Source organism: Syngnathus typhle, linkage group LG10 (assembly GCF_033458585.1).
Source record: "Syngnathus typhle isolate RoL2023-S1 ecotype Sweden linkage group LG10, RoL_Styp_1.0, whole genome shotgun sequence".
Lineage (NCBI taxonomy): Eukaryota > Metazoa > Chordata > Actinopteri > Syngnathiformes > Syngnathidae > Syngnathus > Syngnathus typhle.
In genome coordinates, this window is record NC_083747.1 from 4,725,676 (window position 1) to 4,750,647 (window position 24,972).

General features: G+C 42.1%; 4 protein-coding genes and 1 long non-coding RNA gene across 12 annotated transcripts; 2 read left to right on the forward strand and 3 right to left on the reverse strand.

Moving 5' to 3' along the window:
• Nucleotides 1-48: 48 nt before the first annotated feature.
• On the reverse strand, nucleotides 49-9,056 carry LOC133160772 (glucocorticoid modulatory element-binding protein 1-like). Of its 6 annotated transcripts, XM_061288799.1 has the most exons (11): nucleotides 8,893-9,051; nucleotides 8,554-8,708; nucleotides 7,022-7,115; nucleotides 4,829-4,887; nucleotides 4,583-4,704; nucleotides 4,379-4,482; nucleotides 3,520-3,704; nucleotides 2,822-2,947; nucleotides 2,043-2,180; nucleotides 1,796-1,918; nucleotides 49-1,702 (listed from the first exon to the last, which is right to left on the reverse strand). In XM_061288799.1, exons 2-11 carry the CDS (start codon nucleotides 8,609-8,611, stop codon nucleotides 1,278-1,280), a joined length of 1,434 nt encoding a protein of 477 aa, XP_061144783.1. In that variant the 5' UTR covers nucleotides 8,612-8,708; nucleotides 8,893-9,051; the 3' UTR covers nucleotides 49-1,277. The 6 variants fall into 6 exon arrangements, with proteins under 6 accessions (XP_061144783.1, XP_061144784.1, XP_061144782.1 ...); XM_061288800.1 differs by having other exon boundaries at nucleotides 1,805-1,918; nucleotides 8,554-9,056; XM_061288798.1 differs by having other exon boundaries at nucleotides 8,554-9,052.
• A 135-nt stretch (nucleotides 9,057-9,191) lies between these two features.
• On the forward strand, nucleotides 9,192-17,635 carry si:dkey-34d22.1 (discoidin, CUB and LCCL domain-containing protein 1). 3 transcript variants are annotated; one of them, XM_061288744.1, is made up of 15 exons: nucleotides 9,192-9,382; nucleotides 11,697-11,918; nucleotides 12,797-12,934; nucleotides 13,697-13,748; nucleotides 13,821-13,893; nucleotides 14,246-14,379; nucleotides 14,452-14,489; nucleotides 14,630-14,803; nucleotides 15,272-15,384; nucleotides 15,464-15,635; nucleotides 15,711-15,797; nucleotides 15,875-15,968; nucleotides 16,222-16,259; nucleotides 16,329-16,439; nucleotides 17,061-17,635. In XM_061288744.1, the coding sequence occupies exons 1-15, from the start codon at nucleotides 9,280-9,282 to the stop codon at nucleotides 17,453-17,455; spliced, it is 1,944 nt and encodes a 647-aa protein (XP_061144728.1). In that variant the 5' UTR covers nucleotides 9,192-9,279; the 3' UTR covers nucleotides 17,456-17,635. The 3 variants fall into 3 exon arrangements, with proteins under 3 accessions (XP_061144728.1, XP_061144730.1, XP_061144731.1); XM_061288746.1 differs by having other exon boundaries at nucleotides 16,332-16,439; XM_061288747.1 differs by having other exon boundaries at nucleotides 11,697-11,762.
• Nucleotides 17,636-18,171: 536 nt separating this feature from the next.
• Nucleotides 18,172-20,824, reverse strand: si:ch211-79k12.2 (uncharacterized protein LOC568844 homolog). Its single transcript, XM_061288795.1, is given in 3 exon segments — nucleotides 18,172-19,940; nucleotides 20,361-20,550; nucleotides 20,625-20,824. Coding segments are annotated over 3 exon segments (1,467 nt in total). The 5' UTR covers nucleotides 20,655-20,824; the 3' UTR covers nucleotides 18,172-18,693.
• Nucleotides 20,465-24,608, forward strand: LOC133160865 (uncharacterized). Its single transcript, XR_009715960.1, has 2 exons — nucleotides 20,465-20,604; nucleotides 24,093-24,608. It is a non-coding gene; the product is annotated as an uncharacterized LOC133160865 (long non-coding RNA).
• On the reverse strand, nucleotides 21,170-24,460 carry wu:fe05a04 (zinc finger protein 629). Its single transcript, XM_061288751.1, has 3 exons — nucleotides 24,040-24,460; nucleotides 22,925-23,895; nucleotides 21,170-22,752 (listed from the first exon to the last, which is right to left on the reverse strand). Exons 1-3 carry the CDS (start codon nucleotides 24,458-24,460, stop codon nucleotides 22,240-22,242), a joined length of 1,905 nt encoding a protein of 634 aa, XP_061144735.1. The 3' UTR covers nucleotides 21,170-22,239.
• Nucleotides 24,609-24,972: the final 364 nt, after the last annotated feature.

Below are 24,972 nucleotides of genomic sequence, written 5' to 3' on the forward strand. Positions count from 1 at the left end.
TTTTTTCTTGAAGATACGCAAAATATTGATTCTAAACACCGCACAAGCTTACTTCAAGTCAAGTTTATTTGTATAGCCCTAAATCACAAGCAGTCTCAAAGGGCTTCACATCGACAAAAGTTGACAATTATTCTCAAAGCATCCCCTGATCTTCCTTGCGACCATGCGTGTTTGCGCAAGAGATGACGTGCGCTGATACGTAACACAATAAATTCATTCCATGCCATCGCATAAAGGGAACGGAGCAGAGTGTACTTAAAACACAAACTTCAGATGGAGCAAAAAGGCTCACTTGAAAGCAATGATCGATGCGCGTGACCTCAAGTGCAACAAATACTCAAAGGGCGGCTTTGCAGACGTGATCTTGTATTGATTCTTCCTGAAGTCTGCCCAATGCCTAACCCTAACCTGCTCCATATGTTCAGCCTCTCAAGATGAACTCTGATGTGAATTGGGGCGATATAAATGAAACTGAATTGAAACGTAAGGACTCGCCGGTGCAGTTCAGTCACCTTTTTTTTCTTTTCTTTCAATTCAGGGCTCAAGTGCAACCGAGTTGTCATGGTAACGGAAGCCATACTTGTCATATTCGCAACAAATTCACCTCATTTGAATGAGACAGGGCAACCCTCTCAAATGAATTCATTTAGGCAAGACCCGAAATAGGCTATGTAAATAAAAGTGCCTCATGTCTCCACTGACTGCGGTTTGAAATAGAGATTTACTTAAGTGTGTTCACTGGTCATACAGGGTCCTTTTTGTATGGAATGGCCTCTTTTGTAAATAAGCAAGAAAGTAACTCATCGGCTTGGATTAAAGCAATTACTGTTCCAAATACGATTGTCAAGATGTGTGTTCTCTTGGGAAATGATGGTTGTCGTCGTCGCTGTATCTCAAAAGGTAGGCGATTTATTAAAAGACCCACAAAAAAAACTTTTGAACTCGGGCTGAAAATAAAAACCAACTGAGATATCATGTGATTTCTCGGCTTCGTCAGGAACATAATGCCTTAATATAAGCCTGAGTGGGGTGTTCAGTCTGTGTTTTAAAAATTGGTACCATATAAACCTCAACACTTAATACTACAATGACTCACAAAACGTAATTTCAATTACAAACATTGTAAGAAATGTTTCATTTTTGCTTCCTATCCCCATCTACTTTTACCACAAGGGAAGACAATCACCAAAGACTAACTCTGAACGTAGTGGCAAAGACACGTTTACAAAGTACTCTTTCACTACAAGTTGCCTTTGAATTTGTGTATGGTGTCCATTTCATTTAGGTTTCAGGTTTTTGAAGCCTTTTCTCCCCAAAGCCAGCAAACTCCCACCTCCCTCTACTAGCTCCTGACTTCCTAATTGAGGCTGAAGCGGGCACGCCCTTTGTCCAAGACCCTGTTTCAGTTCTTGTCCCGCTCTATGGGCCCTCGCCTGTTTCCCCGACTCACAGAGCGCCCGCGTCCTCTCGTCCCTCCTGGCGGCCCCCCCTCGCGGCCCGCTAGGGAAGTGAGTGGCGTGTTGAGGATTTGAGTACGGCGAATCGGGTAAACCCGTGAGCGAGAGAGGCTGGACTACTGTGTTGGTGAGGGTGGGCGACAGCTGGTGACGTTGGGGTCGAAGGTGTTTGGGGGATGCGTGTTTGTGGTATGTGTTTTTAACACACATTTGCTTCCTCCGCTCCTTCGACTGCTCCTCCAGCTCTACACGGGACACAGAATAGAAAGTCTGGGTGTCCCACAAAAAAGATGTTTACTCCATCTTGAGGCCAGTGGTTGTATCGGCATAAAGTTTACCTTCCTCACCGTAAGCGCCATCGTTGTCGTCGTCTTCCTTCTGGCTACGTCGCTGCTCCAAGGCTTGCTTCACTGAGTCTAAAAGCCCAAACATCTCGCAAAGGGAATTCAAGATGATGACATCTGGAACAAAAACAAATACTTTGTGATTTGAATGTCTGAAGCTCGAGAGATCTTCTGCATGAAAGATTTATTTGATCAATATTCTATTCAGATTTTTTTTTTTTTCCCCACTGTGTGGACTCACCAGTCTCCTGTAGAGCAGCTTTGTCGCTGCGAATCTCCACTCCTTTCAAAGTAGCCAATAAGTGAGCCTGAAGACCGGACAGGACCTCCTCCATCAACCCAAATTCAGCCACACCCTTCCATAAGTTTAATACGCCATCTAAGCACAAACAAATTTGAGGCGGAAAAACAGTTTCATGATGTGTGGCAGTGGGATTATTTTCTTTGGTAGGGGTGTTCCCAAAATAAACCAAAAAAATACAAACCCAACTGGTGATTAAGATTCATTATACGCTTCTTAAGAGGGACGGGTGAAAATATGTGAAATAATTCTCTGAAAAGAAATACCCAAGTTATCTTGCCTGGAAAATTGGGGGTCAGGGCCCACACGGCCACCAGTCTAGCTACGGTACGGAATAAAGGGTGTTTCCATTAGAGATCTGAATCATTAAAAAATGATGACTATTAAAATTCTCCCAGATTTCTCCCACTCTCCAGTCACAAAGCTTTAGTTAGGTTGCAAACTTCTTTTAGTAGTGAAGTTTTCTTCAACGTAGCTTACATGTCACATTCAGAGCATCTCATTGATCCTTTGTTTCCTCCCAGAAGGATAGACACACTTAAAAATATACATTCCTGACTTGACTAAGAAATATTGCCCTGAATTCTAAAGTAGACACAATTCTAGCTGCTTGCTCGGCAGATATGAAAAGCATCTTTTCTTCCAGCTCTAAAAGGTGGAGATAACTTGCATTTATATTCTAGCTTGACTCAAACAAAAAAAAGGTGCATTTTATTTACCGGGCATGTCACTCCTCTTCCTCTTTGAATGCCCATTGGCTGTGGTGACGTGTGTGGAGCTCCACTCGCCCCCAAATTTATCTTCCAAGGCTTCCGCCAAGTCAGCTGGATCATGGAGAGACTCTCCTGAAAAGAGAGAGGGGGGGTAACCAAAATGAGAGATACAATCTGAGACAAGTGATTAATTTATTCATAAGCATATACTTGTATGTTAGTTGGCAATGTCAAAATGTTATTTGATTTTTTTTATGATAGAGACACTTGGAAACTGAAATAAAAATAATTCCTTTTCCTTTGGAAAAAAAAAATCTTTGACTGAAAAGGAAGCTGGATGGCAGAAAATGTTGATCTAATTGCAAACTTTATAACCTCAGGGGCATTTGGTCTGAGGTTCCTTTATAATAGTGATAAGGCTGGGGAAAGACTAATGCCCCAATTTAATTTTTTTTTTTTTTTGGTAGCTTTCAAAGTATTTCATTATCTTGGTAGACAGATAAATTAAATCATGGGGGGTTCCGCAAACATGGAACAACAACACGCCAAAGGGGGAGACATGAGCAATAGAATGCAGCAAATTGAAAGTAGCCAGCAGGAAGACGGGCAGTGTTCCGTTTACAAGACAAAATATATATATATATTTTTTTCATGGTAATTTTGCACAGCCTGCTAATGAGTCATAGTGTTTGGTTATGGTGTACCTGTCAAGGGAGGCACCTGCCCTCCAAGAGACTCCAGAGCCAGAGATGAGGGGTTGGGCTGCACGGACGTCCCAAGGGGAAGTTGCGAGCTGTTGATCAGCATGTCAAATTTAGTGCTGCGGCACGTGTTGCTGCACACCGTATCATGCTGGTAGAAGTCGATCTGGCCAGAGTCCATCATTTTCCTGCATGAAAAAGAAGCGGGTTGTACCAAATACTGTTACTGGTTTCAGCCTGAGATCCCCAGTATTTGCTCAAACAAAGACCTCTGTAGGATAAAAGACAAAAAACAACAGATATTGCCTTTGACTCGCGTGTTTTCAAATACTGAGACGAAACATGAGCAAGTTGGTGATCAGTTACGATCAATGACAGGTAACACGCCGACGGACAGAAATGAAATTAACAGTCAGGTTTACAGTCACAGATTGAGAATTGAATCCTCACCATGCAAGTAAACAACTTCATGTCCAACTAACGTCATTCTTTTAATCCTTTTCAAAATCAAATGTGCCACTTTTCTTATTATCTCTTTAAGGTTTTATCATTTCCATCAATTCGATAAGATTAATCTTTGTCTCATCAGACCACAAAACATTTCCCCAGAGTCTTGTCCGTTTTTTTCCCCCCCACTCATTGTTTTTGCTAATAGGAATTTTTTTCCCCCCCAGGGATGGCCTCCATATGTTTGCTTATGGCGACAATCATATTCTATTCCTTTATTTTATTTTTCCAATGTAATAAAAATTTGAAATAACTCCATCCTGACTAGAATACACTAAAGTTACACAATCTGTCGCTACAAAGCCATGAAAAAAAAAGCAGAGAAAAGTTTTAAAAATAAATGAATTAGGTCTACCTGAGCATAACCCCGCCTAGTCTGATGGCCCTTTTCCAGTCCTTCAGGGTGGCTTTACCCGCCAGGTGTACAAACTGCTTAGGACTGATAAGCTGGTCATTAAACTGTGAAAACAAGTCAACAGTGTGCGCTTATAAACAAACAAGCAAAGACAGACAAGACGTGAATATAAAAAAAAAAGCAAAAAAAAACAATTCCACTTACTTTGACACATCTAACATTGATTCCAGGGCACACAAACTTCTTGAAGAGTAAAACTGCTCTGCTTTCTCCACAAGTGATTGGATAGCCATATTCCACATTTTCACCCTCGGATTTATTGTCATCTACAAAGATAGAGTGTCAAAAAATATACTAAAAAAGCCTGTTGATATTTTTCTATCTGTGCAAAAATCAGTTGAGTGTATTTTATTAATGACTTCACATAGATGTATGCTAGATAGTTCTTACCATGTTGAGTCTCGATGGCCAAGACAGTGCTGCTTGTATCTGCAATATCATAATTTCCCCTGCAGAGGGCAACAAAATATGACGTGAAAAAAATTGTCCACACTCAAGTACAGTTGGTTAGGCTGGTTGACCTTCAACAAATTGCAATTTTGCCTCACAAGGCAGAGATTCTCGGTTCGAATCTCAGTCCCGGTGTCTCCTATGTGGAGTTCCCCTTCCATGCGAATGAAAAATCTGAATTTTCCATCTACATTCCAAAAACCAGCCCTTCTCAAAATGCAACATTAACTCTGGAAGTGTTTACATTATTAAGTGATCACTTGTACAACATTCCTAGGAAATAACAAAGTCGCACAATTGGTGAACTATTTTTAAAAGAGGCCCACAGGTCATTCATGTGTTGGTGACCCTTGCTCTAAATTTTTCATCAGAGTGGATGTAAGTTAAAGCCCTTATTTATTATTTATCGATTATTTACTTATTTTATTATTATTTATTATTTTTTATTTGTTTTGTTTACATGTTAATCACACCGATGATGGTGTGCTGGAATATTGCACGATATTGGTAGTCGTTTCCAAAATTTTGCCTCTGTCATACACGGAAGTCAGGTCCAGAAGTATTTGAGTTTTTTTTTTTTTTATCTATTTCAGGCAGGGATTTTGAAATTAAGGTTATATTTATGATCATTCCTATTTGTTCAAGTAAGTTTACGACGGTCCTGACATACGACATTCAAGGCCAAGATTGGCTCATTGTCACATTGTTTTTTCTACAAATATTTGCTGTAGTTATACAAATATTGACTGTAATCATGACATTTTCAGGTTACAAACAGCACACAATGAACTAGTTAACACTGTGCAATAGTAGGTCGGTGCAAGAAGTCATGCACAGTTACCGCCATATGTTTACATTTGATACTTTTACATATATAGTCAAACTTAACCAATGAAAATCGCTTTTGAATCCAGGTTCAAGAATTATTAAAATAGCCTGAACAAAAATAAGGTAGCCTTAACTGTTTTTTGTTGCACACCATTTGGAGGCAATCACTAGTCATATGAAAACTTTCAAGGAGATTTCTGCACCTATCAGCAATTTTTTTTTTGCAGAGCAAACTCCAGTTTCTTCATGTCTGAAGGGTGCTTTCTCCAGAGTTTCAGCTCCTTCCATAAATGTTCAATTAGATATTAAATATTCACATCAGGGCTCATGGAAAGTCACTTCAGAAAACTCTGATATGTTTTGGGTCATTACACTGTTGCAAGATCCATGACCTGTGTCTAAAAGCAAGCTTTGCAACACTGGACAGGACATTTTTCTCGAGTACACCTCGATAGTTTTGAGATTTTATTGTACCTAGCACAGATTTAAGACATCCTATGCCAGAGGTAGCAAAGCAGCCTCAGAACAGAACAGAACTTCTCCATGTTTCACAAAGCGTTCTTATCCTTGCATCCTTTATTTTTGTGTCTGTGAACAAAGAGCTGATGTGCACTGCCAAAACGTTCCAGTTTTTGTTTCAAATTCCAGTTGACTACGAGTACTTAATTCTTGAGTAGTCACCGATACCAAGTACCGATACCACTCACACTTTTGATACACAAGATTTCCTCCAAAGAACATTCACGGATTATTATTCTAAACAAAGACCTATAAATCCCAATATAAAGAAATCCTTAAATTTACATGAAATTAATGGTGATTTTCTACTCTCCTAATTTCTATTTCCTGTTCACAAAATGGCCACAAGTACCGATACCTTGAAATAGAGCTTGTATCAGTACTGATACCTGGTATCGGTAAAGGCCCATTCTATTTCTTTTTTAAAATAATTCTTTTGAACCACAATTCAAAGCCAGTGTGTGAGTTTCATTTTTTTTATATATATTTTATTTATTTATTTATTTATTTATTTATTTATTTATTTATTTATTTATTTATTTTTTGATATTCTATATTAAATTATATGAGATCTTAGTTTTATGTAATAACTGATTCAAGTTATTTCTGTGTGAGTTTTTCTTTCATGAACACAAAAGTACCAACAATTTAGTCCACGTGTACAATAGAATCAGGTTTATATTGCTACTTATTATGTAACATTTATGAGACTGGTGAATCTAGTTAAATAGATGTCAAGTGTGTGTTGTCATAAGCGGTGTCTATGGCAACGTCCATAGTATTTACCCATGCAAGACAGGCTGCAGGTGCAGGATGACTTGAGCCTTATGGTTGTTGCCACTGGACCCCCCTTCCTCTTCCTTCTCCATCATGAGATCCCCTGCAGACACAATGACCTCAACACCCCTCCTCACAGAGCTGCACGCACAGAGACCCAGCCACGCATGTTAACAGCAGGACCTAGACCAAATAAACGCACACACGCACAGACGCTATCTTCACGCACGCACACACAAAAACACATGAAAGCCTCTACCCCAAGCCGTGACATCTGACATGCAACCACCATGAAAAAAAAAAAAATGAATGCATGACAAAGGGCTTAAAAAGGAATAATCCACACATAAAATGGTCACGGTCCAAAACAAGCCTGTACGTTAAGACGTAAGTACGTTAATGCACACATGAGGAGATGAAGACATTATAATCTGTTCTTTTAACAATTGTTCAACAACATGCAATCAACAGGTGAAGGCAACCTGTCATATATATATATATATATATATATATATATATATATATATATATATATATATATATATATATATATATATATATATATATATATATATATATATATATATATATATATATATATGTAATAATTAAATCTTAATGGCAGTTATCAAATATCGATTAACCCTTTAATAAGTGGGAGGAGTCATAATGTATTGCACTTTGTGGGGTTAAACGGGATCAAGCAGAGCAACAAAATAGATTTTCATAATGGCAATCAAGGAACTCTGTCATATTTTATAAGGTCAAATGTGTTTAGCATTCATCGTGCATCAGTTTTATCTACTTGAGATCTAGGAATATACAAACGCGATAAAAATGAGGCAAATAATGATATACAAATATACCAATAATTAAAAAGTAATTATAAGTAGTAATTATACGAGAAGCATTTGAACCAATGTCTCCAGATCAGGGATTGGACTCGAGTAGGTCTGGATGGACGTTATACAGTAGCAAGGAGATGCAAGATATTATTGTGATTGTATTATAATTTGAAACAGGGAAGTTCATCACCAAAATACTCATCTGAGTTGAAAGTTTGGGGGATCCTTTTGCTCAGTATGGTCTAAAAACTATTATGTAAAGAAAAAAAATGCTCTTATTCTTGAGACTTACAACTGACTGCGTTCATTTTGTTATAATTTGCACAACACCCTATGTCAGTCGTGCACAAAACCGATCAAATATGAATGCACAAAGTGGTCATTACTAACCGTCTATGAAAAAATATTTGTTGCCAAATGCAAGAGCTCCAACATAGCAACACTAGCAAGTAGCGAGAGCTTGAGCCGCGTTGCGTGCTTCCCTCACACTCCTTCACCCACTCAAAGTGACGTCTGCAAGCGCGGAGTCACGCACAGCCCCGGCACGCACGTTCTCCAACATGCGCACAAACCCACTTGATCTACACACAAGCGCGCATACGTATTCGAACCAAAGCAACAACAACAACAAAAACCACACAAAACCCTAAACCAGCACCTGCTACTTTGAGTCAACATTGTCATAGTTTGACTTACCGTTGTTGAGCACGGATCTCCTCCTCATCCTCCGCCGGCCAGAGGGGTAGGAGAGCATGCGCCGTGACGCGTCCACGCTCCCCGCACTGAAGGCAGCCTTTGCCTGAGAAGCATCTGTCCCGCTGTCACGACAAGCGGCGCGTTCGCACGCGATGCTGTGTAAATCGGTCAAATTACTCTTATGTGCGAGGACGCTGCTTGATTGGCACGCCTCTCGGCCAGTTGCGGACTACGCAAGACACGCAACGTACACACGCACACAAGGTACTCTAAAAAGCAAACATTAGAAATGTTTAAATGTCACTCGTGTAGATTCTCCTCCTTTGTTTTGCAACGTACCTCACGAGGAGACGTCAAAGGGTGACGGGGGGCGTATACGTGAAGTGTTCTAACATGTCAACAAACTTCAATTAATCATGAGAAAAAAAAGGGGAGTAGATCCGAGTTCAGCGTTACCTTCCCTGTAAACAAAGGTAAATCGTTAACAACAGCACGTAAACCGACCTCAGATCAGTATAGCCCAGAGCCCGCCCCTTGGAATGGAATGCGGGCGGTAGGATGATTGACAGCACGAACAGACCAATCGCAAGTCAGGTGAGCCCCTCGTGGCCAATAGTAAACACCCAGTACTTTCTACTCCAACTTTTCCTCAGTGGGGAGAGCAGAACACACTCAAGAGCCTTCAGGGGCTCGCACTTTATTTGCCTGCACGGAGGTGTGGAAATCATGAGAACAAAATGCGAAAACATCCGAGATGCGCTGAAATCACTTTTAGTTGGATACTGCCTTGCATTTTGCGCTCTTTCCAAGCACGTCCACGGCCAAGAGGGTAAGTTAGGAATACCTATTCATTACTGGTCTCGGGGCTTTTATTCTATACGTTTGCAAACTAGCAACTGCATAACATGTGAAAACATATTGGCAATGTGAATAAATTAATAATTGTTTCAGCTCAAACTCACAGCTAGACTGTGAAACTATTTTTGATACACATTGCATTTAGTCTTATCTTCTGTTCTCCGATCTCATCCCACTGTCACGTCAAAGATGGCTTTTTATCAGTTGGGTAGGTTGAGTTAACATTATTAGTCATTTATTACACTTTTACATGCTGTTCTCGGATTTTTGGGGGGTTGATCACGCGTGACACATTCTTTACATACTCTTCCCTTCATGTTTACCTGCAGCTATGAGTTTACCTTTCCCACAAAAATCAATTTGTTATTTTTCTCCGTCTCCTTGTGGCTTTTTGTTTCCTCGCAGCGGCTGATGATTAACTACATAGTCACTTTATAATTGTTGGGGAACATACAGAGAGCATTGAGGTGGAAAATAATAATTTCCACTCTAGTGACTGTGACTATTTACACAAGTCATTGATTTATGACAGAGATTACATTTGTGCGTAAATCAGAATACACTGCAGTCTATGACAGCAGTCTGAAAAGTCATTGTCCTACATTACATTATCTGACTGCGGAATGATATATTGCTGTCTGAAAACGCACACGGGTGGCCTCTCCTGTGTCTGTGTGAAATTTAATGGTGTTGGATCAATATTTGCAGTATCTCTGTGTAAAAAAAGGCTTTTTTTACTGCCAATGAAAGTTGACATTTTTCTTCCACTGTTCAATTTTTTTTTTGTTAATATAATACAATGACTCATAATGTATCGTTCAGTATTCCGCAACGTCGGGATTGTTGAGGGATAAAACAAAGATGACTAAAACACTAGACAGGGTAAGGTAGTGCAAGTCCTACAGGTGAGCATCACTTCAACTTGTGCGGACCTGCCAGCAGAGCACTTGAGGAAAATATCCCCAAATTAATCTATTTCTTTGCAGCCGTTCTTAATACATTCCCATAAAAGGTCAAATGAGGATAAAATGAGCTCATTTTTTGTTTTTATAGGGGCAAGGAGGGAAATTACCATAGGACTGCTCAGTAAAGTATAAGCCTTCCACCGGAAAGTGACACATTTGGGCTTGGTTGCCCACGGTTACTGTATGTCGCTGCGGCATTTCCAGGAAATCCTTAGGGGGGCTTGAAGAGCCGCAAAAACAGAGGAAGAGCTGTGTCGAAGTTGGGGGCTGGTGTGGTGAGCACACAAGGTTATCCTGCAGTTTGGACTCAACAAATCTTAAGCTCCCTTATAAGGAAGACCACGACGAAGGAAGAAGCTCAGACGGTGACCGGTTCATTTTTAATCTTTTGATCATTCCTGGACCATTTAACTTATTACGGGCACCCCCACAAAACCCACCTCTGTGTGTTCACTACGGGAAATTGCTCACTTGTTTACTGTGGCCCACTGATGGGTTAGATAATCTAAATATTAGTGTTGCAGTCCGGTTCATGTCGCAGAAGCAGATGTTGGAAATTATGAATCAGCGTGGGGGAAATGGAATTGAAGTCGTTTAAAAAAAGGGGGCTGAACTTTTTTTTTTTATTTAAAGATAAACTAATTTTTTATATTGTTTTTTTCTCAGCATTAGGATTGCAATTTGATATGCGATTATTTTTTCAAGGTCCTATTTTTAACAAGCAAATAATTAATTAAAATTAATCTATATTACGGTCAATATGTTATGTAATGTTTTGGTCTAAAATAAAGGCTTCCTGACAGACCCAAAAAAAATTGAAAATCTCTATCCTCTGCTCTCTTTATAAATCAACCACTTAAGATTTGACCACTAAAACCACTTTGAATGTTCAGAATGCAAGTAAAAAACTCACACACTACAATGGGTCTAATTGCTGGTTATGTGACATAGAAATTGTAAAAAGATAAACGTCAAAAATACCCTTAAAAGTAAAAATAGGTCATAGGTAATCTGAATTGTGGGAATTATTTTTATAATAAATTTGTTTCATTTTTTTTATTTTACAAAAGCTGTCATTTTGAAGAGGGGTGTGTAGACTTTGTATACACTATTTTCCACTAGTTTCCTGTGCGTGTTCTGAGGAGGCTTTTTTTAGTCTTCATACCAGACGGGAAGTGCTAGCAATGCAGAAGTGTGAAAATCTTCTGCTTCTCACCGCTGCTTTAGAATACTGACACTTACAAATGCACTTATTGAAACAGCAGACTATTTCCTTCCTGTTTTTGACTTAACGAAAGATCTTTATTTGTATCGCCTCAGGTGATGGCTGCGGACATACACACCTGGGCACAGAATCCGGCACGTTGGCCTCACAGAACTACCCGGGTACATATCCCAGTCACACCTGGTGCAAGTGGAAGCTTCGTGTGCCGGAAGGGCGCACGCTGAGACTTCTTTTTGGGGATTTTGACATTGAAAATAGTCCCGATTGCAGTAACGGCTCTCTTGTCATCACAGATAAAAACGGGCATCCAAGCCTCGGTAAGACATTTCACTGGCCGCGTCATTTCACAATTTTATCCCATTTTTCTCTCTCCTATACAATTGTAGACTTTCCCCGTGCCAATACACTCAGGGCATGTCAATTCAGTGACACATTGATTTAACACGCTAACTCAGAGAACACTTAGTTGTGCCTTGAAGGTGTAGAAATTTGGCTCTGGACCAAAAGGACGATTGAGAAATTGATGCTAGGATTGCATTCCCGATTGTGTTGGTTACTGGATACCGGAGTACCTGAGTCATGATTGTAATGTTCTTTTTCTCTCTGCTGGGTTACTGTTCCTACAAGCAGTGACAGCTCTACAACTCTTTAATATTAATCTTACAAGTGTTGCGCAACGAGTGAATTCGCTGACGCCTCATTGAGTTCTGCACTCGCACAAAAGGACCAGTGTAAAAAAAAAAAAAGGCGCTGATGCATTATTGTTATCATTGGAAAAAGCAATAGTGTGTATTGGCTTTTGATCATTAATACCCCAAATTATCCCAAAAGTTATGGAGATCAAGCAAAATTGGAAGGTCAAGCCATTATCTTGCCCGAATTGCTCAGTTTGATTGTATTTTATTTTTTCTTTACCTTTATCGGATTTTTACGATGTCAATACAGAATGAGCCACCAATGGCAACGAGAAAAAGTTCAACGGAAACCATACAATCAAAAATTGAAAGAAATAAATAAAAATTTGCTTGTCGCACTCGAGCAATACAATTAAATTAATATTAATTACACACGTCACGAGCATATGCTAACAACAACAGCATCGGGATGCATTTTAGCTTATGACTAGCATGAAAAAATAATGATTGAAATTTTCCAACATTTTGATCCTTGCCGTTCTCTCTCTGCATGTTCTCAGGCCCTGTGTGTGGTAGACTTAACGCATCACAAAGGAATATAACACTTACAAGCAATGAAGTAACGATAACCTTCAAGTCCAAGTCACATCTGTCTGGACGGGGCTTTTTGTTGTCCTACGCCACGGACCTTTACCCAGGTATGTCCCGATTTCCCGTCGCCCGCCCACTAAGATGCTTCTTTTGCTATATGTGCGCAAAACCTTGGCTGGTATATTGTGTACAAAAAAATATTTTATGCGTGTGTGTGCAGTTGTGTGTGCATGTGTGTTGTCTCAACGGATTGGCATTCAGCCTCAGTCGCCATCAGTGCTCGATGTGTTTGCTGGGAAAGCTTCTCAGGATGAATACCGGGAGGCCACTGGTGTTGTTCAATGAGCTTTGACTCTTCTCCTCTTAAAAAACCAGGACCATCAACGGTCACGTGACGTCATCTACATGACGTCTCGTTTATAAGGGGACATCTCGTGATGTTAGAAGAAGAAAAAAAAAAAAAAGATAGAGACTTTGTTTTGTTTTTTCCTACATCATGTGACCGGTCTGAACAGGAGTCTATACTTAGTCTCCCCGGATGAGGTCATCGGGACCTCGCTGCGTGTATCGCAGTTTCCTGTCTTCCCGTAGCTTGTTTGTGAAATCTCGCCATGTCTGGACGCACAAACCGCCCGTCTGTTAGTTGGGATCACACGAGAGCCAGTCGCCGAGCTCGTCAGTCAGCGTAACAAAGGCTTTGCTCATCTCGGCAATGATGAGCGCTCATCCCCTAATATAGCAACACTTGCAACACACTGGGCTATCTCATGTTGTAAAAAGGGGGAGGGGGGTCTTATATAAGAGTTTTAATACACAGTCACCTCTTCCTCTAAATCCCACTATGCATTATTTTGTCTCCCTTGTTGCAGATATCATCTCTTGTTTACAACGGGGGTCTCATTTTAGCACGCCACATGTGAGGTTGGTGAATAATGCAAGCTTCTCATTTTCTTAAGAGTTCCAAGAGTCGTTTAAATTTCTTATGCTTTTCAGAGTTTACTGTCCTGCCGGCTGTAAAAATGTGACAGGAGACATTTGGGGAGGTCCCGAGCAAGGCTACCGAGATGTAAGTTAATAGCATTTACAAGTCAACTTGGTTAGCCATATTCGATACTATTTTTTCCCTAGATCGATAGCGATACGACTGATACCGATACCAAGCGCTGATACTATAAAAACGAGAAACAGAGAAAATTAAAGACCTACATATATCTCAATATAATTTTTTTCCTTGAAATTACAAGACGTTAACGGCAATTTCCTATTCTTTTCATTTCTAACTTTTGATGATAAAACAGCCACAAGTTTGGAGTTTTTCTTCCCATTTAAATGATTCAGATTCAGTTGACCAATCAAACAAAGAGTCCATGTTTGTAATTTTCTGTGTAAAAGTGGTTCGTTATTCTCTTCTGCCACAGACGTCGGTGCTGTGTAAGTCTGCCGTGCACGCCGGAGCAACGTCTGACAGTCTCGGAGGTCGCGTGAGCGTCAGCCGTGGGAGGAGCCTCACACGCTACGAGTCTACCTTTTCGAATGGGATCTTTTCCAAAACGTCCGTGACATTGTTCATCACTGCCTTCGTCAAATTCTTCTTTTTTTTATGTTGACTTTTATCTTTGGATAGGGGGTCGTTATCTGAAAAGAAGCTGGTGTTCGCTCAAGGTACAACCGGACGTCCTCAAGTCACATATTTTCATTCTGAAGTGTGCTACAGTTTGTAAATATTATTTCCTGGCTGTTTACAAAACATTTCAGCGCATCGTAATGAACGACTTCCATCTTTTCTCCTGATTGCTCAACAGAATGCAACAACATCCTGGCGGTGTACGGTTCAAACGCCTCATCTTTTGCGGACAAACTTTCCTGGTCGAGCAGAAAGGTGCATTCAGGACACGAGGGTCTCGTCTGGACCGCAGATTGGAACGATCCGTCGCCCTGGGTGGAGCTTGGACTCACTGATAAAAGCTCTATCACAGGTAGGTTTGAGTAAAATAAACCTTTAGCTAGTTAGTCAATATGAAAGCTAATCACCTTATATAACTAGATCTGTATATTTGGAACAATTCCACGACAGTACATTCGTGCAAAGTTATTCAAAGAAACAAATAATAAAAATGGCCAAATTATGTATTCACACGCAAATAAGAAATAAGGATTAGCATGGTAATCAATTATTGGTTTTGTTTGGGTTTGAAATCAAAATGTTCACTTAGTATCAACAGAACATTAATTTCTCTGAGTATTTCCAACTTCTCAATAATCTTGAACACAGAATTTGATAGTTAGTTAGTTAGTAGCTGACATACTAGTTAGTTAGTTAGTTAGTTAGTTAGTTAGTTAGTTAGTTAGTTGGTTGGTTGGTTGGTTAGTAGCCAACAGACTAGTTAGTCGTGTAACTGACAATGCAAAGTGAAACAACATTGTTCCATTTCTCTTTTTTTCAGGGGTAATCACAACGGCATCGGGCGAGAACCACATCAATGCTTACACGCTGCTTTTTAGCAGAGACAGAACGAACTGGAAAGTTTACAAAGACGCTGTCAGCAAAGAAGAAAAGGTTGGTTGGATTTGAGACATTTGATGATGTGGTTGTAGAGAAACTACCAGTTGGGGCATCTCTCCCTATCTGCGACGAGGTGTTTGAGGCTTTTGCCGACGGTCAAGCGAGAGTGCTCAACAGCCTGTATCCTCCCGCCGTGGCTCGCTTTATCCGTGTGCGACCTCAGCGCTACCATGGTCGACCTTCAGCTCGAGTCCAAATCCTGGGCTGCCCCGTCAAAGTCACGCCAAGGTCTCGCTCACCCGACGGTACGTAAAGTCTTTTTCGAGCTTCCCTTGTTATTCATCGACTGACTTCTTTTTTTTTTTTAATCCATCCAACAGAATCGACTTTAAGCAAAGCTAACGAAGCGACTCCAAACACATCTCCCACATCCACAGAAGGTCCCGTTTTAGTGGCTTCCAAGCAGAGTGAGTGCACATATATTTGGAATCTTTGTTACGTGCTTTATAGCATGAACTCAAATGACTTACGACTGGCTGTGCAGGGTCCGGTCAACCAGTCATCATCGCAGTGGGAGTGGTCTTGGGACTAATCACGTGCTTCGGGTGTTTGTTGGCTGGAGTCTGGTGGAAGAGAAGGTTGTTAAATTACATTTTCTTAGGCAATGGTTTTTAATTGATTCAAATGGGGAGAGTTCATCAGAAAGAAGTTTTTTAATCACTAAATAATACCAAGCACACAAAAACAATTGGTCCATAAACAGTAATCATGGGAAAAGATGTTAATTGACTAATGCAAAATGTTTTGGGAGATTATTCGATTAATCGATAGAATAATCGATTCTAAAAATATTCAATACTGACAGTCCTATGTTTCTGCTTTTCCCTGCAGGAAAAAGGCTTCGCAAATAAAATACCCGGTGCCAACAAGTAAGTCTGCTTCTTCCCTCAACTTGATGCCAATGTTGTTTATTTTGCTAACCGTGACTGTGTGTTCAGCAGGTTGCCAGAGTTTCCAAATCAAGACTCTCCCATGCCCACCATCAGAGCTCATCTCGTACCCTCTTGAGCGAAATATCCACGACGCCCTACCGAGCCCCCCGCTCAATGGTCAGAATGATATCAGTGATACATTTGTCCATGCAGCTCATGTATATTCAATCCTTTTCGGTCGTCAGTCTTTCTAGTGGTCTCCTTCATTTTTCCTGTCACGCGGGGTGAGGGGGGGGTCTTCTCAGCTTTCTCCATGGGTTGTCCATTCTTTGTCCCATCACCCAGTCACTGTGTAAACATTCCGTTCTTTGGCCCGTGAAGCCTCTCTGAAAAGGGACCCTTTAATTGGCGAACGATAAAGGCCGCTTAGCCCAAGCTCTCCTGCCTCCCACCAGCCCCCCGCCCTCTTAGAGGGCCCCTTCTTTTGAGACTGATAAATAGGACGGAGGGGCGGCACTAAGACAAAGCGGCGACCGGCACAGCCTGTCTAATTAAATCTGTGCGTTGGAGGAGACAGAAGACCAGGATAAAACCGTATTTCCACTAATTGTAGCCGATGATTGACTAAACTGCTGGGGAAAAAAACAAACGATCAATTATCACAAAACATTTTTAATTAAGCGAGAAAATAAAATAGCATTACATCTGCTAGCAGATTTAATTTTCTAGCAGAAGCAAGATGGAATACAAACAATCTGTTTTGACTATGTTAAATAAAGTTTTTTTTATTTTTTTTAGACTATGCACAGCCTGCTACTGGACAGAAGGTGGGCTCTACATTCCGGCCCTCCTCAAACGAGGGCTACACCATCCCATTCACATTCAGCCACTACAACTCATCTGGCAACATGCCGGAGTACGCGGAGCCGCTTCCACCGGAACCCGAATACGCCACACCTTTCGGCGAGCAGGAGTGCGCACCCTCAGCAGGGGGCACTCAGTGCAACACAGGCGGGCAACAGACGTCATCTATCGGACCCCCGGGGAACTACGACTGCCCCTCACACAGGATGCTCGACAACGGCTACTGCACCCCCGCCCTCCACGCCAATGCACTCCGACCTTACAGCGTCGTTTACGCTGAACCGAAGTCATGTTACTCTTCATTGCAGCGGTACGAAGAACCTTTGTGAGGCCATCTCGCAAGAAGTGGGGATGGACTGTATTGCCTAAAAGTGAAATAAAGCTGACGCAGCAGAATCTTCAGTGACACAAGAATCTAAAGTTGATCACAGTGATGTGGAAGCCATTGCACACTACTGTGTGCCTGAAAAAAGAACTAAGTGTAAATACACAATGCTGCAGAAAGAGAATATGACTCCTTCAGTATCACGTTTTTTATTATTGATAAAAAAAAGATGCACTTTCAGAAATTACATGGGAATAGTTTTGTATTTACAGTCACCTTTTCCTCCAACTGAGATGCACTGGGAATGGCGTGGTGGTCATTTACTGTATGGCACCACTAGGTGGCTCTAGTGAGCCAGAAATATTAAAGATGTACTGGACGGTTGCCTAATAAATAGTGCTAAGTGCAACATGCTTAACATGCTTATAATAAAATAATTTACGACGCAAGAGGCCCAATGGACACGTTCAAACTCTACGTTGAAAATGCTTATGCAAAACAACAAATTGTGAAACAACTTTTTTTCAACGTTTTTAACAAGTGCACAAAACTCTCCCACCCAGGAACACTGGATTTTTTTTTATATAGTGTACTGAATCCCTTTTTGGGCGTGACAGTGATTTATACTAACATTAAATGAGTAATACATTTTTTATTACAGCCCGTTTTCCCTATTTTGTATTATATATATATATAAGGGTTGAACAGAAAGTGCCATTACTGAAGGTCATTGTAGTGTCGTTTGCAGACTAACATTTTATTTGTAAGGCACAATTCTAAACAAATAAATGAATTAAAAAGCACTTTAGGATAAACTGATGTAAAAGTATTCCACATACATTAAAAGCGATTTGACCAATATACGCCAATAAAGAGAAACATTTAAAAATTAATAAATGCAAATCATTATATTGAAAGGTTGTATAAGACTTCAAAAGCATTTAATAAATTCACTGAACTGGATTTTGCAACGTTGAAGCCACCGCAACATTATGCAGTTTGAAAAATTAATTCAATGACTTTTAAAGACCACTAGAGGGAGCCCGAGTACTACTACCACACTTTATAGTAAAATTTCCTTTCCATTAATTTCACTGGCATTTGAGTTCAAATTCTAATTGTTGTAACAACATATAATTATGTATTCTACTGTGGAAGGTCAAGCAATAATACTGTAATTTGTGTTTTGTAACATAATATATTTTGGCAGCCATTTAGTGTGTCATACCGCAAAAGCAAAACCTATTCCCCACTGTCATGGGTGACACCTTCATTTGTGCTTCCATCTTTGAGAGCCTCCACCTCCTCCACAGAATAGTGCGCCAGAGTTTGGTGTGTGTTCCGTGAAGGCGCATCTTTGAAACGCAGGCCGCAGTCCTCACACTCGTAACTGAGCCGTGCGCTCTCTCCCTCTGTCGGACACTTGCCGGCGTTCCCACCGGGCACCGTCAATCCAGGCTGACTCAGTGTCGGCGATGAAGTGTTGCCATCAGGGCTTTGAGGCGTGTTCAGATTAGCAGGCGGATAAGCCCGAGGACGCCCGAGCGCCACCCTGGTGGGCCCCGCCAGTTCCGGGTCTAGACCGTGGACCGTTTGATTGTGGAAGCGGATGCCGGAGCGGTTGGAGAAGGCCTTTCCGCAGATGTTACAGACGAACGGCCGCTCGCCGGTGTGAATGCGGATGTGAATCTTGAGGGCTCAGGATTGGGTGAAGCACTTGCCGCACTGGTTGCAGCGGTAAGGTTTTTCCCCGGTGTGGATCCTCTGATGGGCTCGGACCCCTGCCAGATGGGGGAAGCCCCTCCCACAGAAGTCGCAAGAGTACGGTCTTTCGCCTGTGTGGATCCGCCTGTGGATCTTGAGCGCGCCCGACTGACTGAATGCCTTGCCGCATTCAGAGCAGGCGTACGGCCGGGCGCCGGTATGCACATGGAGGTGTATGCGCAGGTTGCTGTGGGAGTTGAAGGTCCGACCGCACTGTGTGCACAGGAAGCCGGAGGCCTTTTGGGCGTGCTCGGCCCGCTGATGCTGCAGCAGCTGCGAGGGTCTGGAGAAGGACGCCGAGCAGTGCATGCAGGGGTGCGACAATGGAGCCGTCGACGGGCGACCGCGCTCCTCGGGCCTGCGTTGATGCAGGCAGGACTGCAAAGACGCCAGGCAGGAAAAGGAAGGTTGCGGGTACGGCAGGCACGTGCTGATAGGGCAGTGGTGGTGGTGGAAGTGGTGGTGCGTGTGACAGAAGGGAGAGCAAGGGAACATGGACGAGAACTGGTTCAAAGAAGACTGTTCGGAGGGAAGAGTTTCAGGGTTGGGCCTGCTCTCAGATGGACCCCCATGTCCAGGGCAACTGTCAGGTGGGAGAGGATCACTGGTGCTGGTGGAGGATGCATTTGGCTCTTTTGGAGCCTCCAAAGAATGTGGAAGCGAGGACGAGGGTTGTCTGGGAGAGGAGTACGGGCAGCCGGGGCAGGTGCAGACATGGCGCGTGTCTAGCACACATGACAGGCAAAGGGTTATATATAAAAAAAATATATACATTATTATATGTGATAGATGATAGATAGATAGATAGATAGATAGATAGATAGATAGATAGATAGATAGATAGATAGATAGATAGATAGATAGATAGATAGATAGATAGATAGATAGATAGATAGATAGATAGATAGATAGATAGATAGATAGATAGATAGATAGATAGATAGATAGATAGATAGATAGATAGATAGATAGTATTCGCTTGTATTTTTCAGTCAACTCGCTTCCTGATTGGCTACGAGTGCCACGTGACAATTGTTTTAATAATCAAGGTGTAATATTGTAAGGTTTACATCTTGATTATTAAAACAATTAGGAGCTTATTAAGGGATGCAAATCACTCTTATGATTTAACTGAAAACACCTACGGTCTTTTGTTGTGTTTTTCCTCAGCGCCGCCTCGGTCTTGTCGTGCATCGATCGGGCTTGTTTGAGCGTGTCGCCTCCTAACATGCTCCACACGTTCATGATGTCTGGCTGCTCCTTCGCGGAGCTCCCAGATGACATCAGGAGGTCCCCGATGAACTGGTGCATCTCCATCCAATTGCTATGGTCAAGCTGGATGGTGCAGCACGGAATGAAATGAGTGACACTAACTAGCTTCTTGCTATGGTGAGGAGAAAAGTACTTACATTGTCGCCACGCTTGTCTTTGTCCATCATTTCACACAAACACGACTGAATTCAATTCGTCTGCTATAAGATGTACAAGAAACGCGATGAATGAATGACACCGAATATCATTTTATGGTATTATATTTGTATGATCAATAATGGCTGGTTCGCATGTCAAGTTTCAGGCGTTTTGGACATGTGACCGGAAGTTAAATACAATTTGGTGACACGACAGCCACGCACGTTATAAATAAACACTTTCATCTATTTTTAATAATACATTCGTATTGTGTAATGCTAATAAAATAGTATTTAAACGTAGCGTATTTTATAATATCCTAAGATCTGACGTCACCAAAATATTTACAGGCGCAAAGCGCAGGTCACGTGATGACGCAGCGCTATAAAACACAACAAAAATACGCAAAATAATTCAACATCGTTCTAAGAATGATTATCTTAGTATTTCGTGACTAGTCACCATTGCTATATATTTTTATCAAATTTTGTCAGCATTTTATGGCATGAATTAACCCTGTAATAGATTAAAAATAAAAACAATAGAACACACTGCTTAAATTTATATCACAGCACACATAGAGAGAGTATTTGTTATGGTTGACTTGTTTCAATTCTTTGCAGATACACAGATGGTCAAATGTCATTTTCAAAAGCAAAAGCTATTTGGGTATTGGTTGAATGGAACTTTGCCACAAGTCTTTATTTTAGCTACGTTGTGAAATAAGTATGCATTGAACATTCACCCACCACCACCAAATGTTGCTTAAAGAAGACCACATGCAACAAAAGGAAAGTCCTGAGCACTATTCCTGAGTAGAGACTACATAATAGGAATCTTATTAGCGATGGTCAGTAATTTATGTCTGTGCTATATATTCTGTGGTTATTTCATGTTCATCTAACATACAGTATTCCCATTATTCAATTAAATCTAATATATATGAATGAACAAGAATTTAACATTCACCACTTCATTAGATTAATCTGACCTACAATTTGTACTTGTATCTTGTGAATTTACTCCTGAAAAGGAGCAGCTCATTTGCCATATTATTTGCTATCTAATTGCAGACACCTCCGTAACAACTTTTTCATCGTTCTCACAGAACAGGTATTTAAATTTTGCATGAACTGCCGTCATAACACCTCACTGCAGACCATTGCAACCTCAATAAAACATGACTGTATCCATGCATTTTTTTTTCTCACATTCAGTAACATAAAAGCAATTATATGATCATCGACTTGCAAAACTTTTAGTTGATGTTGCTGCACAAACAATATTTCAAGTATTGAAGAATAATAAAACCCAGTGTTTACCTCCCACATAAAAAAGGTAAAAATTACACAAAAATAAGAATAACCCTTGTACAAATTGAGCAAGAACTGCAAAGGTACCAATGAACACTTTAAATAAAAAAATCCTAATGTGCCAAAGATAGGAATGTTTTTTATATCAAGAACTATACATATATTAGCTTAAAAGAAACGAGTATTGCCGAGGACACAAAATATCATCTAGAAGTCTGTTTAACGTAGGCATTATATTGTATTACTGTCTCTTTTGGAGTGTTAAAAAGTCAACCTCCACTTTAATTTCCTGCTACGGCCTCTACATTGAGTCAGAAGATTGAGGCTCAGTTTTGATTACGGGGGACGTTGTTGAGAGATCCATAACACAGTCATTCAATTCTTGTCCCGCCACCTCGTACGCCAGCGGCTCACTTTTAATCACAGCAGGAGGTGTTGGAGTGGAATCTTTGTTGGATAAATCCATTGGTTCCCACTCTGCATCTTGGATCGCAGGCCAGATGCCGAGGTGTTGATCAGCAGGAATCCCTGCTTGATTTTGGACTTCTGGTACTACCTGCGCGATCCCGGGTGGAAGTGTCAGGTTGTCGCCGTTTGTGGGAACTAACAGGACGAGATTAGTACCAGGCGGTGGTATTTTATCAAGGGTGAGCTTCCAACAGCCATCTGGGGTGGAATCGTCCCCTCTCGTGAGCTGGAGAAGAGCAGAGTTGGTGGCGGGTACGCCCAAGCGGTTTAGCACATGGGTTGGATCGGGGGGTGTATCATTTGTGGTTGAAAAGGTCTCGAGATCGCCCTTCTTCTTTGAGACAGTCTAAAGCGGGGTGGGAAAAACAATTATAGAAAAATGACGTATTTCAAATGAGCACATGTCAAAGCAAGCTGTTTTGATTTATTTGCTGATTGATAGAAACTAAAGTAGTAACAAACAAATCATTGATGATGACAAAAAATCTTATCAAGGTTTCTTCCTACTCTACACTTACCGCAGGTTTAGCAGGCTGGGGTGTTTGGCCACATGTCTTCAGGTGGCTGTTGTAGTTCTGCTGATGGGGAAAGCCCAGTCCACAGCTCTGACAGAGGCAAGGAGAGTTGCCGGCATGGCCGCCCATGTGGGACATCAGCAACAAGGCCGAGCGGAATCCCTTCCCACACTCGGCACATTTGAGGACCCTCTGGTGAGCTCCAGCGTGGTTCTTTAGCTCGTCGGGGGTGTGAAAGCTGAGGCCGCACTCCAGGCATCGGATCTCGTCCCCTTTGACCTCACTGCTGCCCCAGCAGCCGGTGTCCTTCTTGTGTCGCAGGAAGTCCCCCTGACTTGAAAACTCTCTGAGACAAGCCACGCAGTGGATCCGCCAGGGTTCGCACTTGTGCTGGCGGTAGAGGTTGGCTAGGCGAAAGTGACAGCGGCACCTTACGCACGTGTAAGGCAACAGGCCGAGGTGGGTGAAGCTGTGTTTGAGGAGTGCGTCCTTGTTGTTGAATGCCTCGGAGCAGTCGGTGCATTTGTAGATGCGGTAGCACGCCTTCTTCTGGTGGCGCTTGAGCGATTTGGCCTGGGTAAAATGGCGGCCGCATTTTTCGCAGACAACCTTAGGCATGGATTTGTGCAGTTCCACGTGATGCTCGCAGGCCTTCAGGTTGGTGAACACGCGCTTGCACAGGTCGCATTCGTAGAACTGACTCTCAAAGTGAGTATTGGACAGGTGGTGCTCCAGAGATTTATCCGAGGCAAACGACATCAGGCAGATGCGGCAGTGCGGCCGGTCCACCTTGTTGGCGGCGTGCGTGCGGAGGTGCACACGGTAGTTGTGGATCTGCGAGAAGCGCTTGCCGCATTCGGCGCAGCTGTACGGGCGCGCTCCCGTGTGCAAGTTCATGTGGTCCTGCAGCTTGAAGTCGGAGAGCAGTCGCAACCCGCATACACTGCAGACGTAGTCGACGGAATTTGCCGACTCTGCAAAGACAAGGGTGGGTGAGGTGTTGTTGCAATCTCGTCTTTTTGCGCCCGCGCGTCTTCGATCAATTATTTTGCTGTTACATGCAAAAAGCACAATTAAGGTTATTTTGCATCACCATACTCGTCGAAAGCGTGCCATACCATTGTCGAGACTTTCTTCATTCTCATCCTCATCTTCTTCCTCTTCCTGGCAGACCACCGACACATCGCTATCATCAGAATCGCTCTCCACCGGTTGCTGTTTGGGCGTTTTTTTGCCACCACCTTCCACGGGGGTCTCCACACCACCAGCCTTTTGTCCACTTTGTGATAATTGGAGCTGTTGACCTGGTGATGCCTGGAGAATAGTACCTGCCTGGAGTTCAGGTGAAGTACAGGCCTGCTTGGATGACTGCCCTTTTACCAGCGGGCTTCCTCTCGGCGGGTCAGGGGTCGTCAAAGCTGGAGAGGGGCATGGTGACTGCGAGTCGTCACATGACGTGGAGAGGCTTTCCTGACGCTGGAGGATGTCGGGAAAGCCTAATTCTGTTAGTTGGATGTCAATTGTGTACTGTACGGACATTGTGGCAGCCGGGGTTTAATTTGGTGGAAAATAACTGGGCTCGCGTGTGTACTCACTTCAGGTACTGCTATCGGCTACAACGCCCGGGCACTCCCAACAAAAGACTCCTTGACTTGAGGCAACTTCAAGCTAGTCTCTTCTTGAAATGTTTCTTTATAAAAAAAAAAAACTTGAGGCAACTTCAAGCTTGTCGTTTGTTCTTTAAATGTCTCTTTCATCTAAAATGTTCAACATTGTCCTAAACATTAATGTTTAATGCGACCAATCGCCCGGCCTCTCAGTCAGGGCCAGCGCTATTCCAGCATGCTCATTCTACATACTTGTGAGAAAGTCTTGAGCCGCATTTGTCAAACAGTTAGACGGGTCTTCAATCCTTCAAACATGCCTTTCTCTCCACATTTACTTTGTTGAAAACATCCTTGGAACAGCTTCGGGAATCCACCTTGAATGAGGTACGCCGCTCATCTGGCAGATGGACTCGCCTTTCTTGTCTGCACTCGGTCCACGAGCGA